The 21156-nt window shown below is 35.1% G+C and overlaps 1 protein-coding gene across 7 annotated transcripts in view; it reads left to right on the top strand.

Moving 5' to 3' along the window:
- Window positions 1–21156, top strand: part of HMBOX1 (homeobox containing 1) — a 177776-nt gene that overhangs the window by 104912 nt on the left and 51708 nt on the right. For all 7 annotated transcript variants that reach the window (XM_040626467.1, XM_040626466.1, XM_040626465.1 and 4 more), the window contains exon 5: window positions 16883–16993. In XM_040626467.1, coding sequence (XP_040482401.1) covers window positions 16883–16993 — 111 coding nt within the window. The remainder of the gene's footprint in view (window positions 1–16882; window positions 16994–21156) is intronic.

Genomic DNA, 21156 nt, shown 5'->3' with positions numbered 1-21156 from the left:
TCCCAATATAAAGAGTATTATCACTGGGTTTGGGTTTTTTTTTTTTTGTTTTTTGGTGATTTTGTTCTTTTATTAGTACATAAAATAATGATCATCTTATAGTCAGTGTTGTCATAGATTTGATGAAATGTGGTATAAATATTGATGAACATCCTGCTTGGCTTGATCTCCAAATCAGTTGTAACTATCTATACTTTAACCATTGCTGTCCATCTTTGCTAACAATTGGTGCTTGTTAGATGTTTTCATGTTTTGCTAACATGATAAAAGTGAAGTGGTATTTCACTGCAGTTTTATTTTTTTTATTTTACTTTTTATTGAGGTATAATTGATAAATAACATTAGTTTCATGTGTACAACATAATGATTCAAAATTTGTATACATTGTGAAATGATCACCACAATAAGTCTAGTTAACATCTGTCACCACACATAGTTATAAAATAATTTTTTTTCTTGTGAAGACGTGTGAGATTTACTCTCTTAGCAGATTTCATCACTACAGTTACAAATGCATTTTTCCGGTTAATTTAGGTTAAACGTTACTTCATATTTATTGACCATTTATACTTTCTGTGAATTGCCTGTTTAAATCTGTTGCCAATTTTTAAGGGTTGTCTTTTTCTGTTCTAGTTTAAATTTTTTTGACAAAATTATATATGTTTAAGATGTACAATGTGATTTTTGGTATATGTATGTTATTATCACTGTCAAAAAAATGCATAGTATCCCATCTTCTAAATACTATAATTTTCTATCAACTATTAACATTTAGCAATTCAGTAACTACTTTAAACTGTGTTTTTTTGCCTTTATCCCACACACAGGCACTAACTAAATACTTGTTTAATAAATTAAATAAATAAAATTTAGATAAAGATTCAGATAAGATTCATCTTGATGATTGTTATAATCATATTCTTTTAAATACACATATTCTTCTGTATGTGTAACTTTTTTAAAATGTATATGCACAGTCCCTTTGACCATGTAATTTATCTCATAGGAATTTATCCAATGAAATAGTTGCTTATGTCTAGAATGATAAATGTGCAGGAATATTTATTGCAGCATATTATATTTTAGCAAAAGATGATAAATAACCTAAGTATCCATCAGTAGGGGACTAGTTAAGTAAGTTATGATATATCATATTATGGAGCAGTATTTGTTTATAAAAAAAAAAGTAAGGCAGCTGTATATGTCTCAAGTAGAATGAGGAAGAGAATATGTTGTAAGGTGTGGGAGAGAGGTGAGTGATTTTATTTTTGAGCACCAATTTTTAAAACACATACCATGTCACAGGCTCATCAATAATGTGCACTGGCTAGATTCAGCTCAAATATTACCAGCTTGTCCTGTGTGCTCTTTGATATCAATCAGAATCACACAATTATTTTTTGATATAACTCTAAAATTCAGCTCTAAGAGGGGCACCTGGGTGGCTCAGTTGAGTAAGTGTCTGACTCTTGGTTTCAGTTTAGGTCATGATCCCAAGGTCATCAGTTTGAGCCCCGCATTGGGCTCCATGGTCAGCAGGGAGTCTCCTGGAGGTTCTTTCCCCCTGCTCACTGTTGTGCGTGCTCACTCTGTCTCTCTCAAATAAATAAATAAAATATTTTTTAAAATAAAAATAAAATTCAGCTTTAAGAAAAAGTGCATAAGCATAACTAAAACATTCTTTAAGAAGAACAGAGGAATGAGTTTGAACAAATTTGCCCTACTAGATAGTAAAGTGTACCGTATGGTAAGAGTAAGTAAATAAGATCATACTGCCAGATTGTACAGAACAGAATTCATTAATTGATCCTTGTGTATAAGGAAATTTAACTTAAAGAAAGGAAGTGTTTCAAATCTGTGAGGAAATGGTGTTTTTCCATTGGTTGTTTTTTGAAAATGAAAAAATCAAAATAGGTGTCAACATCACACCAGAACCAAACATCAGTTTCCAGATGGAATAAAGAGCTAGATATATATGCTTTAAAAAAAAAAAAAAGATTGATTGATTTTAGAGAGAGAAAGAACATGAGCAGGGTGGGGGGGAGCGGAGCAGAGGGAGAGAGAGAATCTCAAGCAGACTTCCCACTGGGTGGGGCTGAACACAGGGCTCCATCTCATGACTCTGAGATTATGATCTGAGCTGAAATCAAGCATTGGTGCGCAACCAACTGAGCCACCCAGGTGCCCCTAGATATATATACTTTTTATTTTATTTTATTTTTTTTAAATTTTATTTATTTATTTGAGAGAGAGGGAGAGAGCACAAGCTGGGGGGAGAGAGAGAGGGAGACTCCCTGAGCAGAGGGCAGATGCTTAACTGAGCCACCAGGCAGCCCGAGATATATATACTTTTTAATGCTGGATAAAGGTTACTGTTAGATTACTGTTAGAAGAAAATATTGAAAACTTTTGTTATTTTAAGATAGGAAAGCTTTTTTTCCTATATAATACATAAAATCCAAAAGATAAAGTTAGGTGGATTTAACTGTGTAAAATTTTTAAGATATGTCCAATAAAAGATACTGTAACAAGATTCACACAGAAAGATATTTGCGATATAGAGAGCAAAGGATTAGTATCGATGATATACCAAGAGAACAATTACATGTTATTTTTTTTTAAAAAAGATTTTATTTGTTTATTTGACAGAGAGAGACAGCCAGCGAGAAAGGGAACACAAGCAGGGGGAGTGGGAGAGGAAGAAGCAGGCTCCCAGCGGAGGAGCCCGATGTGGGGCTTGATCCCAGAACGCTGGGATCACGCCCTGAGCCAAAGGCAGACACTTAATGACTGAGCCACCCAGGCGCCCCGAACGATTACATGTTATTATGAAAACAATGAATAGTCAGTAGAACAATTTACAAAGGCCATCAGTATGTAATTTACAGATGATTTAATGTAGATGACTAGTAAATGTGCAAAAAGATTTGCACCCTCTTGGAAAATTAAATAAGAATAATCAACTGCCAGTTAACAGCATTTTTGTTTTGTTTGCCCATTAGATCCGCAGACGTTAGAAGATTGAGGGATACTGCTGGTTTAAAATAGCAGAATAAGATTTTTCTTCACTTCTGTTTATCATAACCAAGCAGAAACAATAAAAATAAAAGAAAAACTCTGTCTTTGATGAAGCAGTAACTAGAACCTTAAAACACAGACTAAATCAAATAAGAGTTCTGAGTCAAGTGAGAAAATGATGGGCACTGAGAAGTGCCGCCTCCATTTTGGAGAAGGAAATAAGTTTGTCTGAAAGTATCTTGAATGGTTGATCCATTGTTTTTGGTTTAAGAATAATAGTTCTAGGGGTGCTTGGGTGGCTCAGTCAGTTGAGTGTCCAACTTTTGGTTTTGGCTGAGGTCATGGTCTCAGGGTCGTGAGATTGAGCCCAGGGTCAGACTCAGCAAGGAGTCTGCTTGAAATTCTCTCTCTCCCCCCTCTCTCTGCTCCCCCCCACACACACTTGCACTCTCTTTTTCTCTCTCTCTCTCAAACAAATAAATATATCTTAAAAGAAAAGAAGAAGAACAGTTCTACAAGAATGAGGCAATAAGAATAATGGGAATATTCCTGTATAGATAAATTCAATATAGAAACTCCATACCTATAAGCAGTAATTCCCCAGTTCTTCATTCCCCTAGGTCCTGGCAAACACTGACTTACTTTTTGTCTCTGAAGTTATCTAGAGACAAATTTCTGGTAATTTCATAAAATAGGCTCATACATTCCATGAACTTTCATATCTGCCTTTCTTTTACTTAGCATAATGTTTTCAAGGTTGTGAAATGGTGACCTATATTGTGACATGTATCAGTACTTCATTTCTTTTAGTAAATGATTTCCGCTGTCTAGATATACTGCACTTTATTTATCTATTCGCCAGTTGATGGACGTTTGGATTATTTCCATTTTTTTTGGCTATTATGTATAATGCTGCTGTACAAACATTCAAGTACAAGTTTTTTATGTGGACAAATTCTCTTGGAATATACCTAGGTCTGGAATTGTGGGTTATATGATAATTCTGTGTTTAACATTTTGAATAACTGCCAAACTGTTTTCCATTTTACAAACCCACAAATATGTGAGGGATCCAGTTGCTTCACATTATCACCAATGCTTGTTATTATTCATCTGTTTGATCATAGCCATCCTAGTGGTTGTAAAGTGGTATCTCATAGTTTTAATTTGTATTTTCTTAATGACCAATGATGTTGACCATCTTTTCATGTGCTTTTTGGACATTTGTAAATTTTTTTGGAGGAATGTCTAGTCCTTTTTCCATTTTTTGAGTTATTTTTTAATATTGAATGTATAAGAGTTCTTTATGTATTCTAGATAAACGTGCCTTGTTAGATACAGGGTTTGCATAGATTTTCACATTCTTATTGGTGGCCTTTGAAGCCCACTAATTTTAATTTTGATAATATCCATTTTTGTTTTGTTGCTTTTGGTGTCATAGCTAAGAAATCATCGCCCAACTCAAAGTCAGACAGATTTATGTGTATGTTTTCTTCTGAGAGGTTTATAATTTCTTATATTTAGGTCTCTTACCCATTTTGAGTTAATTTTTGTATGTGATGTAAGGGAGGAGTCCAACATCCTTTTTTTTTTTTTCTTTCCACTTGGATATTTACACTGTTTGTTGAAAAGACTATTCTTTCCCTATTAAATTTTCTTGTCAACTTTGTTAAAAAATCAACTGGCCAATTGATCTGTATGTCTGTCTTTATGCCAGTGCTTCATAGTTTTGATTATATAATTTGACAGTAAGTTTTGAAATTGGGAACTGTGAATCCTCCAACTTTGTTCTTTTTTTTTTTTTTTTCCAGAATGTTTTGGTTATTCTGGGTCCCTTACATTTCCATTGGAATTTTAAGATCACTTCATTAATTTCTGCAAAAAAAGTAGGCTGGAATTTTAAAAAGAATTGTGTTGACGTTAGGGGAAGGAAGGGAAATCAGAGGGGGAGACGAACCATGAGAGACTGTGGACTCAAGGAAGCAATCTGAGAGTTTTAGAGAGGCAGGGGGATGGGTTAGCCTGGTGGTGGGTATTAAGGAGGGCACGTATTGCATGAAGCGCTGGGTGTTGTACACAAATAATGAATCATGGAACACGACATCAAAAACTAATGATGTACTGTATGGTGACTAACATAACATAATAATAATAAAAAAAAAATTACATTGAATCTGTAGATCAATTTGAGGAGTGTTGTCATTTTAATGATATTGAGTTCTCCAGTCCATAAATATGAGATGTCTTTCCATTTATTTAGGTATTCTTAAAGTTTTTCAGCAGTTTTTCATAGTATTTGTTTTACAGATTTTGCATTGTTTTTGTTAGATTTATTCCTAAACATTTTATTCTTTTAGATGCTATTGTATGGAAGTACTTTTTGAATTTTTTTTTATTCATTGCTAGTGGATAGAAATAAAATTTAATTTTGTATGTTGGTTTTGTATTCTGCAACCTTAGTGAACACATTTATTAGTTCTAATAGTTTTTTGTGTGCCTGTGCACTCACATGGATTCCTTCAAATTTTTTAATACACAAGATCATGTCATCTGCAAAGAGGTTGTTTTACTTCTTCCTCCCCAATCTGAATGCTTTTTATTTCTTTATCTTGCCTTATTATTGTTCTGGCTGGAACCTCCAGTACTATATTAAATATAAATAGTAAGAGCAAACATCCCTGTGTTGTTCCTGATCTTAGTGGCAAAGCTCTCAGTCTTTAACCACTAAGTATGATGTCAGCTGTGAATTTTTCATAGATGTCCTCTGTCAAGGTAAGAAGGTTTGTTTCTATTCCTAGTTTGTTCAGTGTTCTATATCACAAAAGAATGTTAGATTTTGTCAAATTATTTTTTTGTGTCTTAAAATAATCCCATGGATTTTGTCATTTATTAATATGGTATATTACATTGATTTTCATGTATTGAATGAACCTAGCTTTCCTGAGATAAATTCTACTTGGTCTTGGTGTATAATCCTTTATATATGCTGTTGGAATCAGTTTGCTAGGATTTTGTTGAGGATGTTTACATCCGTACTCATAAGGGATATTGATCTGTTGTTTTCTTACAGTATCTTAGTCTGGTTTTGTCCTTGTGGAATGAATTGAGAAGTGTTTACTCCTTCTCTGATGGAATTTGTGAATGGTTAGTGTGTGTGTGTGTGTGTGTGTGCGCGCGCGCGCGCGTGCGTATGAATTCTTTTTGAAATACTTGGTAGAATTTACCAGTGTAGCCATCTGACTTTGTGGGGGAGATTTTGACTAATTCAATATCTTTACTTGCTGTAGATCTATTCAGATTTTCTGTTTCTTCTTGAATTGGGTCCATAGGTTATTCTAGGAATTTGTCCATTTCATCTAGGTTAAATGTAACTTGTTGGCATATATTTGTTGATAGAATTACCTTTTTATTTCTCTGAGGTCAGTAGGAATGCCCTCTCTTTCATTCCTGATTTTAGAGTCTTCTCTCATTTTGCTTTTCAATCTACCTAAAAGTTTCTCAATTTTGTTGACCTATTTCAAAGAACCAACTTATTATTTTGTTGATTTTCTCTATTATGTTTCTATTTTCTGCTTCATTTATTTCTCCTCTATATGATTTCGTTTCCTTTCTTCTGCTTGCCTTGGATTTAGTTTGCTCTTTTTCCAATTTTTTAAGGTGCAAGGCCAGAGTATTGATTTGAGGTATTTTTCCTTTTTTCAGTAGAGACATCTACAACAATAAATTTCTCTCTCAGCACTTCTTTAGCTTCATCTCATGTGTTTTGGTATTGTGTGTGTGTGTGTGTGTGTGTGTGTGTATGTTTTAATCATCTCAAAGTATTTTCTCATATCCCTCATGATTCTTCTCTGACTCATTGGTTAGGACTCTGTTTATTTCCACATATTTGTGAATTTTCCAGTTTTTTTCTGTTGGTTTATAATTCATTCTATTATGTTTGGAGAGCATACTTTGTATGATTTAAAAATTATTGAGACTTGTTTTGTGGCCTAACATATATCTGTCCTGGAAAATGTTCCATGTACACTTGAGAAGAATGTGTATTCTACTATTGTTGAGTGGAATGTCCGATTTTTAGGTCTAGGTGGTTTATGATGTTCTGGTCTTCTGTTTCCTTATTGATCTTCTGTTTGGTTGTTTTATCTGTTCTTGAAAGTGGAATATAGAAGTCTCCAGCCGTTATTATTGAATTGTCTATTTCTCCTTTCAATTCTGTCAGTTTTTGCCTAATATATTTTGGGGCTCTCTTTATATTTATATATTTAGTTTTATCTTCCGCATGAATTAAAACCCTTGTATCATTGTAAAATAGCCCTCTTTTGTCTCTCCATACAAATTTTGTTTTTAAGTCTGTTTTGTCTAATGTTGGTGTAGCCACTCAAGTTTTCATTTGGCTCTGTTTACATGGTGTATCTTTTGCCATACTTCTACCTTCAACCTATTCTTGTCTTTGAATCTAAAATATACAGCTCTTATAGACAATGTACAGTTCTTATTGGAGTGTTTAATCCATTTAAATTTAGTATAATTATGATGAGGTAGGATTCACATCTGCCATTTTGTCATTTGTTTTTTATGACGTGTCTGTCTGTTTTGTTCCCCTTATTGCTTGATTACTTCCTTCTTTAGTGTTAAATATTTTCTAGTGTACCAGTTTAAGTCTCTTGCCATTTCTTTTACTATATATTTTTTAGTTATTGTCTTTGTGGTTGCTCTGGGGATTACATTAACTTATAATTATGTAACTAGAATTATTTAATTTGTAACAATCTAGTATAGATTAATAGCAACTTAATTTCAATAATATAGGCAAACTTGACTCCTTTATGGCTTCATATCCTCTCCCCCTGCTTTGTGCCATTATTGTCATACAAATTACATGCCATATATTGTGTGCCTGTCAACTTAGATTTATAATACTGCATTATCCAGTTTTAAATCAAATAAGGATGAAAGGAATTATAAACAAAAAAATATATTTGTACTGGTTTTTATGTTTAATTATGTCATTGCTTTTACGGACACTCTTTATCCTTCATGTGTATTTGAATTCCTATTTAGTGTCTTTTCAATTCAGATGAAGGAATTCTCTTAGTTTTTCTTATAGGACAGGTCTGCTGACATCAGATTCTATCCGGTTTTGTTCATCTGGCAATATCTTAATGTTGCTTTCATTTTGGAAGGATAGTTTTGCTGGATATAGAGTTTTTCTTTGACATTCTTTTTTTCTCTCTCAGCACTTTGAATATATTATCTTACTGCTTTCTGACTTCTGACAGTTTCTAATGAGAAATCAGCTATTAATCTTATTGAGTATTCCTTGTACATAATGAGTCACTTTTTTCTCGCTGCTTTCAAATTTCATCTTAATCTTTGATTTTCAACAATTTATGTTTCTAGGTATGGATCTCTCTGAGTTTACCCTACTTAAATGCTACTGAGCTTCTTGGACTTGTAGATGAATGTTTTCTTATCAAATTTGGGAATTATTTGGCCATTATTTTTTCAAATACTCTTTCTTCACTTTTCTGTTTCTCATAATAGAGCATCTCAGTCAACCTGTCTTTAGGTTTACTGATATTTCTTCTGCTAGTTCACATCTGATGTTGAACCTCTTTAGTGAATTTTTCATCTCACTTTTTGTACTTTTCAACTCCAGAATTTCCATTTGATTCTTTCTTGTAATTCCTCTCTCTTTATAGATATTCTATTTGATGAGGCATTTTTCTCACAATTTCATTTAGTTCTGTAGACATGTTTTTTTTTTTCTATACTTCTTTGAATATCTTTAAAATAGCTGATTTAAATTTTTGTGTATTAAATCCAACATCTGGATTTCTTCAAAGATACTATTGATGGCTTCTTTTACTATGTATGTGTCATCCTTTCATATTTCTTTGCATGGTTTATAAATTTTGTTTTGTTTTTCAAACTGGACGCTTTTTAAGTAATTTAATTTACAAATCTGGAAATCAGATCCCTCCCTGCCCTTGGCTTTGTTGTAGTTGCTATTTGATGATGTTGCTCTTTCTTTGTTTGGTGGCTTTCCTGAACTTATCCTGTAAAGTCAGTATTCTTTGTGGTGTGTGGTGAAGTTTCTTGTTAGTTTAGTTATCAATTAATTATTGTTCAGAGATTTCCTTAAATGCCTGGAGCCCATAAGTTTCCCAACTTTGCGGAGGGGCTCTGTGTGCCTTTAATGCTCAGGTAAGCACTTCACAATCCTGCCTTTGCCTTCGCTTTATCTTTATACCATGCCTCCCAGTTAGCCAAAGGTGAGACCTTAGTACTTCCAGAACTCTTTCCTGTGTGTGTACATTACTGATCATGTATGTAGATCTAGGCAGGTACACAGTACTACACATGTGCCTAATCTTTTAGATTTCCCAAAAACGTGTCAACACTTTTCAAAGATATTCATAGACATCTCATTCCTCAGCTTTTTAAATATTTTGGTCAGCTCCTTGTTTGCCCCTACTGTCATCATTACCTCAGTTAATATTAATGCAATGTTAAATGATTGTCACTGATTGTTTTCAACAAACCACCTCCCTTCATTCTCCCCTCCTAGGGAAAAGGCTATTTACACTGAATGAGGTCTGAATCAGGTCAAATAAGGGCAAGCCTTACAAACGGGAATTTCCAGGGAATTGCCAGATAGGTCAAATAATGACAGTTTTCTTTGAATAGTGTTTTGGGGAACTCCAAACCTGTTTTACTCCCTCTAGTGGCTACTAGGCCACTCCTGGTTTTCACTGTGATTGCAAGAATATTGGTTTTCAAGTCTGATGTGATAATGGGGGTGGGTGTAGGTCTGGTTAAAATGTCATACAAAATTCAGCATTTTTTCTTGAATAAGCACCCCTCGGGTTGTTGCAAACTTTTGTTAAGTTCCAGAGTTCTGGAAAAGTTGATTCTGACAGTTTTTGCCAGTATTTTTATAGCAGAGCATCTTTTGCTCTTCTTGCTTTTTTAGAGGACTTGCTTTTCAGAGGTCCTTACTCTGCCATTCCCACAGACATCACTCCAGTTTAACAGATTTTGAAAGAAAGACTAATCCCTCCCAAATTATTTCCCTTATAGAGTTGTCCTCAAAAAATAAACATGGAAGACAAACATAAGCATACAAGGACTGGGGAGTACAACACCAATAAACCTGTAGTGATAAAAACTTCTTGATGAAGAAGTCTTACCAACCAAAAATTAAATTGAAAATATAGTTTAGGACTTAACTGGGAAGGGACAGAAGGACCTTTTAGGGAGCATGAAAATAATCTATATACTAATTTGTGCAATGGTTACATGTCTATACATATGTCAAAAGCCATAGAAATATATATTTAAGAGTAGTATACTTTATTGTAGGTAAAATATCCCTCAATTAGAAACAAACTATGTGGTAAATCTTGAATCCATTTGAACCTAGAACGATAAGTAAACAACTATGGGAATTGTGAATCCAGAACAGAATATAAAGGTTGACTATGCAAAAATATTTTCCAACTATCAGGAGTTAGGTGTACAGGCCAGGGAGAAAGATGGGAAAAGTATAATATATGTATGTGTATTAGTTATCTATTGCTGCATAAGAAATAACATCAGATCTTAACACCTTGAAACCTAAATCTTTATTATCTCAGTTTCTGTGGGTCAGGAATCCAAGAGCAGCTTAGACAGGTCATTCTGGTTCAGGGTGTCTCAGGAGGTTACTGTCATTGGGAGGTTTAACTGAGACTAGAGGACTCACTTAGAGGACTCACTTCCAAGATGGTTCACTTGGGTAGCTGTTGGTAGAATGCCTCAGTTATTTGCCACACGAGCTTCTCTATAGGTCAGGTTGAGTAGTCTCACAGCATGATAACTAGCTTCCCTTAGAACCAACTATCAGAGAGAGAGCAAGGCAGAAGCTGTAATGTGTTCATGACCTAGTGTCAGAAGTCACAGACTGTCATTTCTGCCATATTCTCTTGGTTGCACAGACCAACCCTCAAGCAGGGTTGGAGGGGATTGCGCAAAAGGAGGAAGACAAAGAAGATCATTAGGGGTCATCTTAGAGCCTGGCCACCACAGCCTGCTAATTTCCTCAGCCTTTTTAGCCAGGAGCCAATACAGACTGCCCACAAGTTAGAAAGTAATGCTTCCAACCTCCTAATGTTTTTGTATAATCCTTTTCCTTGCTTTAATGCATTCTTTTAGGTACCTTACTTGCCTCATAGAAGCATTTACTAAACTTGAGTAATATTTTATTTTCACTCTATTAAAAATTTTTTCTTGCATTCAAATCAAATTGAATTTTATGTTTTTATGTTTTAAAGTTTTGTCTATAGTGTGTCATATGGTATGCATATGTTCACCTTTAGTAATTATTTCTGCCTACCCTTCGTTTACATATGCTTGGAATGATCTTATGAGTGTGGTTATTTCTAAATGGTAAGAATTTGAATGTGTGTTTTTTAATTAGCTTTCTTCTTAATTTGTCTTTTCTCTAAATTGCTTATAGTTCTTTTTAATAATGAGCATGTATTACAAAAAGAAAGTCAGACTTTCAAAATAAGTTTTATAGTATTCAGTAATGAGAATGTAGGGAGACAGTCTCATCACTATTGGTTAGAGTATAAAATTCGGTACAACCTTCTTTGGCTTTGGGGGACAATCTGGTATTTGTCTGTCACAAACTTAAGTGCTCATATGCTATGAATCAAAAGTTCCAATCTTGTAAATCAATCCTAAGACATCCCATTCATATGCACAAAGATATGCATAGAGTATTTATTGCATCGTCATTTATACTGGTAAACCATTAGCAACAACTGAAATGTTTAATAATGGGTAAATGTGTAAGTGGATTGTAGTGTAAAGTACAATATAATCATTAGAATGATGAAGATTCATTATGTACTACATGAGAAAATTCCAGTTATGTGAGAAACATACTTGTTATATATAGAATAACTATAAATGTGTGTTTAAAAAAACTTAGATGTATATATGTGTACATGTTTATGTGTTAAGTGCACAGGAAGGAATCTGGAAGGATTCACACCAAATAAACCTCTAGGATAGGAAATAAGAGAAATGTTGGAATGGAGGATGGATTTTTTTTCCTGCATGTTTATGAATTGTTTTTATAGAGAATGTGTTTTAAATTTTGAGATATAACTCTGGTTGCACTGAGATGACTGAAGTTCTCAAGTAGAAAATTATTGAAGAATCACATTTCACTTTTTGAACTGTGAAATGATCTTATAATTAAGAAGGATCTGATCATGAGGATTTTGCTTGGTAAATTTTAGATGGCTTGTTCTTTTATCAGTTATTTCAGTTATCCAGGCAAAGGAGGCTGAGATTCTGAACTGCAGGAATGAGAATTGGAGAGAACATAAAGAGAATTTTAAGAAGTGATTAGATATGGTAATCATGTGAGAATTGGAGGGAGGAGCAGAGTGGAAGGTAGAATTGAGATGGGGGACACAGGAGGAAGAGCAGATTTAAAGGAAGAAGATATGAATTAAGTTAACGATATTGAAGACCTGTAGCAGATGGTTTGAAAGAACAGTCTGGTGCTCTGGAAGTCATTGGCATTTAGAATTTTAAAATCATGATTGTTGATAGTTGTGATAACCAAAGGAAGAGTATAGAATGAGAGAAGATTCTTAGAGATGGAACCCTGGGGACACTGACTAAAAAGTTGCATTGGATAGTTGTATCTAACATTTCAAGGATGAAGATGATGTGATTGGTCAGTAGCGTTGCATTGCACAGGAAGTGGAAGGAAGGGAAAACATTCAAATTAGTAGTATTAGAGATTTTGACCATAATGGATTGTGGTAGAGAGCCCTCTAGTGGAAGGGAGCATTGCGTTTGAGGAACTGGAAGGAGCATGATGAAGGGGAAGCCCAGAAAAGAATGTGAATGAGACTGGCATTTTTCGTCCTTTGAATACAATGTGACCAATCAGTTTCTCAGTGGAAAGAAATTAATGGGGGGTTAGTTTTAGTATCTCAGTGTAAGAGAGTTATGAAAGTTATATGTGAATTTTTCTTCTGCCTTGTGAAAGGTGGAGAAGAGGTTTTGAGGAGCTAAAACATGTGGAGAATGACATTTTTTTTTCAGCAGTGGGAGGGGAGTTAGGGAATTTTTCTCCCAAGGAGAAGTACCAAAGCAGACAGTAAAGAAAAGCAGCAGGGTCTTTTGACACCTAGATCAACTAAAGTTGCAAAGGCTTGGACCAGGCACAGAAGGATAAGTGTTACAGGAAACTTATTTATCAGCAAGCTGCTAATTAAGAAAAGTCACTGCAAGATGTGTTATTGTACATATTTAGTTTTTATAGTGCCTCTTCTAGAAAAACAAAACTACTTGCTTTATTACTTTGTTTTCTATATTTATTACATGAAAACTGTTATTAAACATACAGGGAAGACATTCTTTATTTCCTCCTCACACAAAAGACTGGATAGGGAAGATATTCTTTATTACTTTCTTTCCTTTTGTTTTACTAAATTAATAATTACACATGGAGAAAATTGTGGAACAACATATGTTAACAGTTAACATTGCTTACCTCAGGGGAATTGACGAGAGAGGGCTGAAATTAACTTCTTTTTGCACCTATCTGTTGTTTAACTTCATTACAGTGTTTTTAAAGCAACCAGTAAAGCATGTAGTGATTATAGGGAAAGGCTAAAAATAAAATAATACATATTTGTTGGAAGATTAAGAAAATAATATAAAGGTATGCAATGTAGGAAGAGTCTGCCACTGTAAATTTCTGTTGTGTATCTTTGGCTATGTATAAACTTTTGTTACTTACTATACAAAACAGAATGTAGATTATGTAAAAATATATTCCTAAAACTATATACTTTTTCATTTATATCATGAGCATCTTTCCATATTGCTACATAACCAATTTATTTTTTTAAACACAGCATAGAATTTTGAAAACTTTGGGGGAAAACTTTTTTTTTTTTTTTAAGATTTTATTTATTTATTCAACAGAGATAGAGACAGCCAGTGAGAGAGGGAACACAAGCAGGAGGAGTGGGAGAGGAAGAAGCAGGCTCATAGCAGAGGAGCCCGATGTGGGGCTCGATCCCAGAACGCTGGGATCACGCCCTGAGCCGAAGGCAGAGGCTTAACCACTGTGCCACCCAGGCGCCCCGGAAAACTTTTTTTTTAATTGAAATATATACAGAGAAAAGTGTCCAAGCTTAATGACTTTTACAAAGTGAAGACACATGTATAACTATCATCCAGATCAAGATCAGTAACAATGCCAGGGTACCTGGGTGAGTCAGTAGGTTGGGCACCTGCGTTGGGCTCCCTGCTTGGTGGGGAGTCTGCTTTTCCCTCTCCTCCTCCCCCTGCTCATGCGCTTGTGGTCTCTCTCTCTCTCTGTCTCAAATAAATAAATAAAATCTTTAAAAAAAAATCGGTAACAATGCTGATCACTATATAACCCTTCTTCTTCCTGCCTCCCAGTTAATCAATCTTCCTCCCATCCATAGGTAACCACTCATATAGATAAGTCGTGTCTGTTTTTTAACTGTATATAAATTGAGTCATACAGTCATGTGTGGCTTTTTTAGGTGTGTGTCTTTGGGGGGGGCTATATTATTTTTGTGAGATTTATTTATGTGGTTTCATGTAGCAGTGGTTTATCCTTTTTCTATTTGATATGGTAGTCTTTAGTAGAATGCATAAATCATGATTTTTATGTATTATGTTGATGGGTGTTTGGGTTGTTTCAGATTGGGGATTATTATGAGTAATGCTTCTGTAGGCCTGTATGCGTACAAGATGTACATGCCTTTTGCCCCACATTTCTGTTGAGTATGTACAAGTTTCTGTGCTATGTATCAAGGAAAGAAATTGCTAGACCATACAGTATCCATATGTTCACCTCTACTAGATACTGCCCAGTTGTTTCTCAAAGTGGCCCTGACATCTTACCCTTCTGTCAGCAGTGTGAGAGTTCCATATACCCTATGTCCTTGCCAACACCTGGTATTGATGGTTTTTTGTTTGTTTGGTTTGTTTTTGATGGCTGATTTAGAACATTTTAAAAGTCTGCCCAGTATTTCATTTTGTAAATAGACCATAATTTAATCTCCTTTTGATGGGCTTTTGCCCTCTTCCTCCACTACAGCACAGCCAGAACCTGGACAGCTCCAATATCTAGTGGGCTCTGTGATCTGTCTGCAGAAGATTCAATACTGGAAGTTTCAGAATCTCTGTATATTTTTTTTCTTAACAGATTTTTCTCAAATTTCCTGTTTCTGAGTAGTATGGTACCAATATGAAGAATGCATATAAAATAGTTTCATTCGATGACATGAAAACCAGTTTTGCTTTTATGGTGGTAAATGGTTGCTTTTTCACTCTTGTTTAAAAGTAATGTAAAAAGTACTATAATGTCTGAAACTAGACTTTTGGTGAAGGCATTGCTAAATAGCCAATTTAATTATCCAGAATAATTTGCATTCTCTTAGAACAAGCATACAGTGCTAGTTGCCAGCACCTGCATCACATAGATCCTCAGTCCATTGGAAAACTACTGTGTGAATTACTTGAGAATGTAATCACTTAGGTTTTGGAAAACTGACTTTCACCCTTTGAAAGTGAAAGGTATTTCCAATCAGAGAAACATGATTCAAACCCCAGCCTTTCTTTTAAGAGATCTCCTCTCCCCAGTTTCCTTCATTTTCTTGTAACATAGGTTTTTAAAGTATGAAACTCTGGGGGCTTGCTTTTAATGAGTTAAATGTGATCACCAGACCTCCTGCTGCTTCTAATGTTAGGTGGTGTGTTACTTCCTGATAACCACTCTTCCTGTTGTGCATTATAGCTTTAAACAGGTGTTGGCCCAGGTGGCATTCAGTACCATCCAGTTACCATAAGTAATTCCTTGGGAGAATTTAGATACCGTTAACCCTCTATGATAGCTGAATAGTCTTTTGGAAAGTGCCTTATGGGCGTATAAGACGGTTTTATCTTTCCTATTCTTTGCTTTTGCCAGTTGTGTGTTGAATTATTCATTTTTGGAATAGCTGTAATGACCAGAAGAAGCATGTGATTCTCATACTAGTAAGTTTTAGTCATGCTTTTTTACTTTCACATGTGGAGGTTTTTCACATTTCTAATTAATTGCTGTCAAGAACTTCTTAGAGGTAGCTGAAAACTACTGCTTTATATTCTGTTCAGTTTTTTTATAAGTCTGTGTCTTAGAAAAATGTCTTTACCTCTTGAGATTTCTTAAGAGGTCATATTGCAGCATAACACTAAAATTCTTCCAATTCTTTGTTATCTGTAGTAATAGTAACGAGTCTGAAAATGCCTATGTGAATTAACAAATAAGCCAGAAACCTTATGGAAGAGGCTGTTTTCAATAACCTCTCTCAGGCTCTAAATCTTTTTTTCTCAGTGTTGATAATGAATAGCAAAACTTGCTGGCTTGATTTTTTTTCTTCTCAGTATCTGGTAAAAGTTTTATTCTAATATTCTCAACCAGGATTGGGCTGCAGGTGGTGGTGGTAGGAGTACAAATCTAATCAACTTCCAACATATAACTATTAATTAGGAATCTCTTCATTTATCTCACATGAACCTAGCCTATGGATTAATTTTAGAGACCACTTTCATGTCTTTGTTAATAAAATGCTTTGACCTCTAGATCATTTCTGAGTATGTTCTAGCCAGTGCAGTCAGCCTTTACAAAGAAGTCCAATATTAGACAGTTTTGCTCGAATTGCTGCTTATAGAGTAACACAGAGAATTAAGAACCCAGTAACCTAGAATCAGCAGAACCCTCAGCTTCCCTGTACTTTCAGTACTCGCAACAGCTGTTTCTCTTTCTGCACAGGTATCAGTCAGAGCCGGATCTCTCACTGGCTGTTGCAGCAGGGATCAGACCTGAGTGAACAGAAGAAAAGAGCATTTTACCGATGGTATCAACTTGAGAAGACAAACCCTGGTAAATATCATTTCCTTATTTTATTGCATCTGAAGACAAATGTAATTAATTACTTTATTAAATCTGTGTGCTGACTGATCTTCACTAAGGTGATTTCGTATTTTACTGTTGTTCCTTTTTCCCAAAGAGCACTCTTGTCTATGACCATACCACTCTGAATGTGCCCAATCTTGCCCAAAGAGCATTAACTGTAAAACCTAAGCGCTGATTATACCATTTTTTAGTTTAGTGTCTAATACTATCTAGTCATTTTCACTCCCTCCAGGGCACCTCTTTGTTTCCAGGTTATATGCTATTTCTAATGATAGTTTGAAAGACAGGTCATGATTGTCAGGGGCTGTTTTCTTTTTTTCGACTGTAGGTACACACATAAGTTTCCATATCTGGTTTTTTTGGTAAATATTAGTAATGTAAATTTCATACTTTTAATTAGTTATTCCTATACTGTGTCAATGATCCCTGCTAGTGATTTTCTATTTCTGATTACCTGGGTGATGAGCATGTCTTTGGACTTTAGGGTGATGCTGCCCTGACAGCTTTGGAAGCAGCAATAGGTTGGAAAGTGGAATGAAATCTGAAGGAAAAAGTTCACTAAAACCTTTATGTCTGAAGTTGCCAGAAATAGGCATGATCTATTGTAGGATACTTTAAACAAGTGTTATATGAGGTTGCGTGGCAGCCTGTCTTTAATCTATACATTACACAGACTGGTGGCGATGAGGCTGATCTCAAGTTTAGTCTTATGATCAGAGAAATATCTTCTATAATGCTATAGCATTAAAGCCTTTGCTTATTATAGATTAAATCATCAGTTGGAATATTGCATATTGAAGACTTAGCTAATAATAGCATTGACTGTGAGGTGGAAATAATGTTAGAGAAACATTTGTGTGTGTGTGTGTGTGTGTGTGTGTGTGTGTGTTAAAGATCACATTCTTAATCTGAAAGGCCCAGGCAGAACAAAACAGAACAGACCATATCAGCCTCTCTACAATGAGGTTTTTTTTTTTTTTAATCTACCCTGCCCCCCGGTTTGTATTTTGAAGTGTTTCAGATATACAGAAGAGTTGAAAGACCAGCACAGTGAACGCCTGTTGACTCTCTTCTTAAGTACAAGAATTGTTAACATTTGCTCTATTTGCCTTATCCCTAGAAAATAATGAATAAATTTAAAAATCTGTGTGTACATGCATATGCATGTATACGCATCTTTCTCTTCAGCATTCATCTCCTAAAAAAGGGGCAATCGCCTGCATAACCACAGTCTTTTACCACATCTAAGAAAATTAATAATAATTCCATATCATCTAACATCTAGTTTATTTTCATATTTCTCTAATTGTTATAAGAATGTCTTTTTTTAATAGTATCTGATTTAGGTGGACAAATTGGAATTTGTTGATATATGTCTCTTTAGACTCTTAAATCTAGTCACTCAAACTTTTTTTTTTTATAACATATATTTTTTAAACCATCTAATGTTACAGAATGTCCCATATTCTGGATTTTTCTCTTTCCTCTTAGCGTCAGTTTACTAATTCTTCTATAGCCCCTGTATTTCCTGTAAACTAGCAGTTAGGTTTAGAGGCTTGATTAGATTCAGGTTAAACATTTTTGGCAAGAACACTTCATAGATTATTTAGAGAGGGCATGTAGTAATGTCGACAATGTACTTTGAAATGCATCAAAATAAAATGGATAAGGAGATGGATAGATAATGTGATAAAGTGAGTGCGTAAAATATTAGATGATTTGAGTATAGATTTTCATCATAAAATTCTTTCATTGTTGCTGTATGTGTGTTTGAAAATTTTCACAATAAAACATTGGGGTTGCTTTGTCGGTAACATTCACATCATATATCAAGAGGCATGTAATGTCAGGTTGTAGCACTACCATAAGCTAAGTTTGATCATTTGTTGAAGTAATGACCACCAGATCTTGTCTTTGCAGTTTGTAAATAATCTATAGGGCATCATTTTGCTGCTGGATGGATATCCTCTTCTACAGCAACCTTTTGTCAGTGGTCTTAGCACCATTGATAATGCTTACCTAAATGAGTTATTCCATTGGGGATTGCAAAATGATGGAGATCTTATTTAGCATTCCTTCAGCATTTATTAGCTAGTAGTTTTTCTGCAAAGAACTTTCATTTTTAGGTATTCTTCTAATGATAGCTAGATATGTAAGCAAATCTCTCAAAATACTGATTCTTGTTACTGCCATTAGCGAAATGTTCTAAAGCAGCACTATTCAGTGGGAATATAATGCAAATGACACATAATTTAAAATTATCTAGTAGCCACATTTTAAAAAGTAAGAGATAGCTAAAATTAATTTTAATAATTTTATTTAGCAAATATGTATTGGCACTTCAACATTTAATCAGTACTTTAAAAAATTACTGAGACCTCTTTCTCTCTCTCTTTTTTTAATTAGGCTCCACACCTAGTGTGGAGCCCACCGTGGGGCTTGAACTCAACCCTGAGATCAAGACCTGAGCTGAGATCAAGAGTTGGACACTTAACCAACTGAGCCACCCAGGCACCTCTCCCTTTTTTTCTTTCTTTCCTTCCTTTCTTTCCTTCTCCCTCCCCTCCTTCCTTCCTTCCGTCCGTCCGTCCTTCCTCTTCTATCTCTTTCCCGTCCTTCCTTCCTCTTTCTTTTTGTACTAGGTTTTGAAATCTAGTGTGTATTTTACACTTGAAGCATATAGCATTTCCAATCAGCCACATTTCAGGTGCTCAAAGGCCACATGTGGCTAGTGGCTACCATATTGTGCAGTCTTAAGCGAAATCATACTTGAAGCAACACTTCAAACTCAGCTGTAAGCAGTCTTTCCAAAGACATTACTTTTCCCATGACTCACAACAGCAAAGCAAATCAGATGGCGAGTAACAAAAACTTGGCAGTTGGTCTGCTTGATAGAGCAGCTTAGGCTGATAGCAAAGGTTTGGCTAGGTAAATAAGGAACTGTACCTAGGGCTTTCATAAACCTGGTCACATTGCAGCAGTTGACTGCCATGAGGGGAACACCAAAGGGATTTGTCAAGATGTTCAAAAATGTATAGGGCAGAACAGTGAAGAATTTGGAGGACCCAAACTAGCCAACTGTGTCAGGCAATCAGCCTCCATTAAGAGAAGGGATTTTTTTGTCCCTTGGATTTGGCACTTAGAACAGTGCCTTGACATATAATCTGATCACAGTTGGTGAGGCTAAATTCCCATCCCACACTGGGATTTCAAGGCTGGGCTCAATCCCAGGCAGGGACTAGGATACCAGGAAAATGAATTCACCAGAAAGAGGAAGGGAACTAAGGTATAACTCTCAGGCCTCTGCAGCTGATCTGATAGCACTGCCAACTGCAGGATACTGCTATCAGAACCTAGTTTTTAGCCCTGGGGTGATATAATGTTCTTCTGAAGCTGTTTTATTAAAAAATTGTTTTTGTTTTTGATCTTTTTTTATTTCAATTTGTCTTGGAACCAGAGTTAGGCTAAACCATCATCAGGAAATTGGAGGAAGGTGGAACTAGGGCATTGAAACAGGAAAATGGGAAAGGACTAACAACATTCATCCAGCTGTTGATAAGGAGTTGCTATCTTTAAGGAGATAGTACCTCCTTTTAAGAATAAGTTCCCGTAGGAACACCTGGGCTGACTCAGTTGGTGGAGCATGCGACTCTTGATCTGGGGTTGTGAGTTCGAGCCCCATGTTGCGTGTACAGTTTACTTAAAAATAAATTAAAAAAAAATAAGTTCCCCTAATATGCATTTGCTTTTCAATGAAGTTGTATTGCTGATTATCCCCTTTTTAAAGGACTTTCTATTTTTTATTTGAAAACCAAATTCATAGGGGTTCTGTAGGACAGAATTTAAACTTAGCTGAAGAGAAGAGGATAATTTATAATTGTCAGTTGGTAGTTTTCATAGCATCAACAGTAATTGGATATTAGTGATTAAAATTTAATATTTAGAAGCTATTCTTTGCATTTTTACCTTTATTATAAGACCTAATATAATAGAATTGTTTCTAGGTGAATGCAGCTTTGTTGACTTTAAAAATAACTTTTGAGAGGCGCCTGGGTGGCGCCTGAAGGCCTCTGCCTTCAGCTAAAGTCACGATCCCAGGGTGCTGGGATTGAGCCCCATGTTAGGCTGCT

The sequence above is a fragment of the Ursus maritimus genome, unplaced genomic scaffold (assembly GCF_017311325.1).
Source record: "Ursus maritimus isolate PB19 unplaced genomic scaffold, ASM1731132v1 scaffold_11, whole genome shotgun sequence".
Taxonomy (NCBI): domain Eukaryota; kingdom Metazoa; phylum Chordata; class Mammalia; order Carnivora; family Ursidae; genus Ursus; species Ursus maritimus.
Note: the sequence above shows the minus strand (reverse complement) of the source record. Positions and strands in the feature narration are given on the sequence as shown.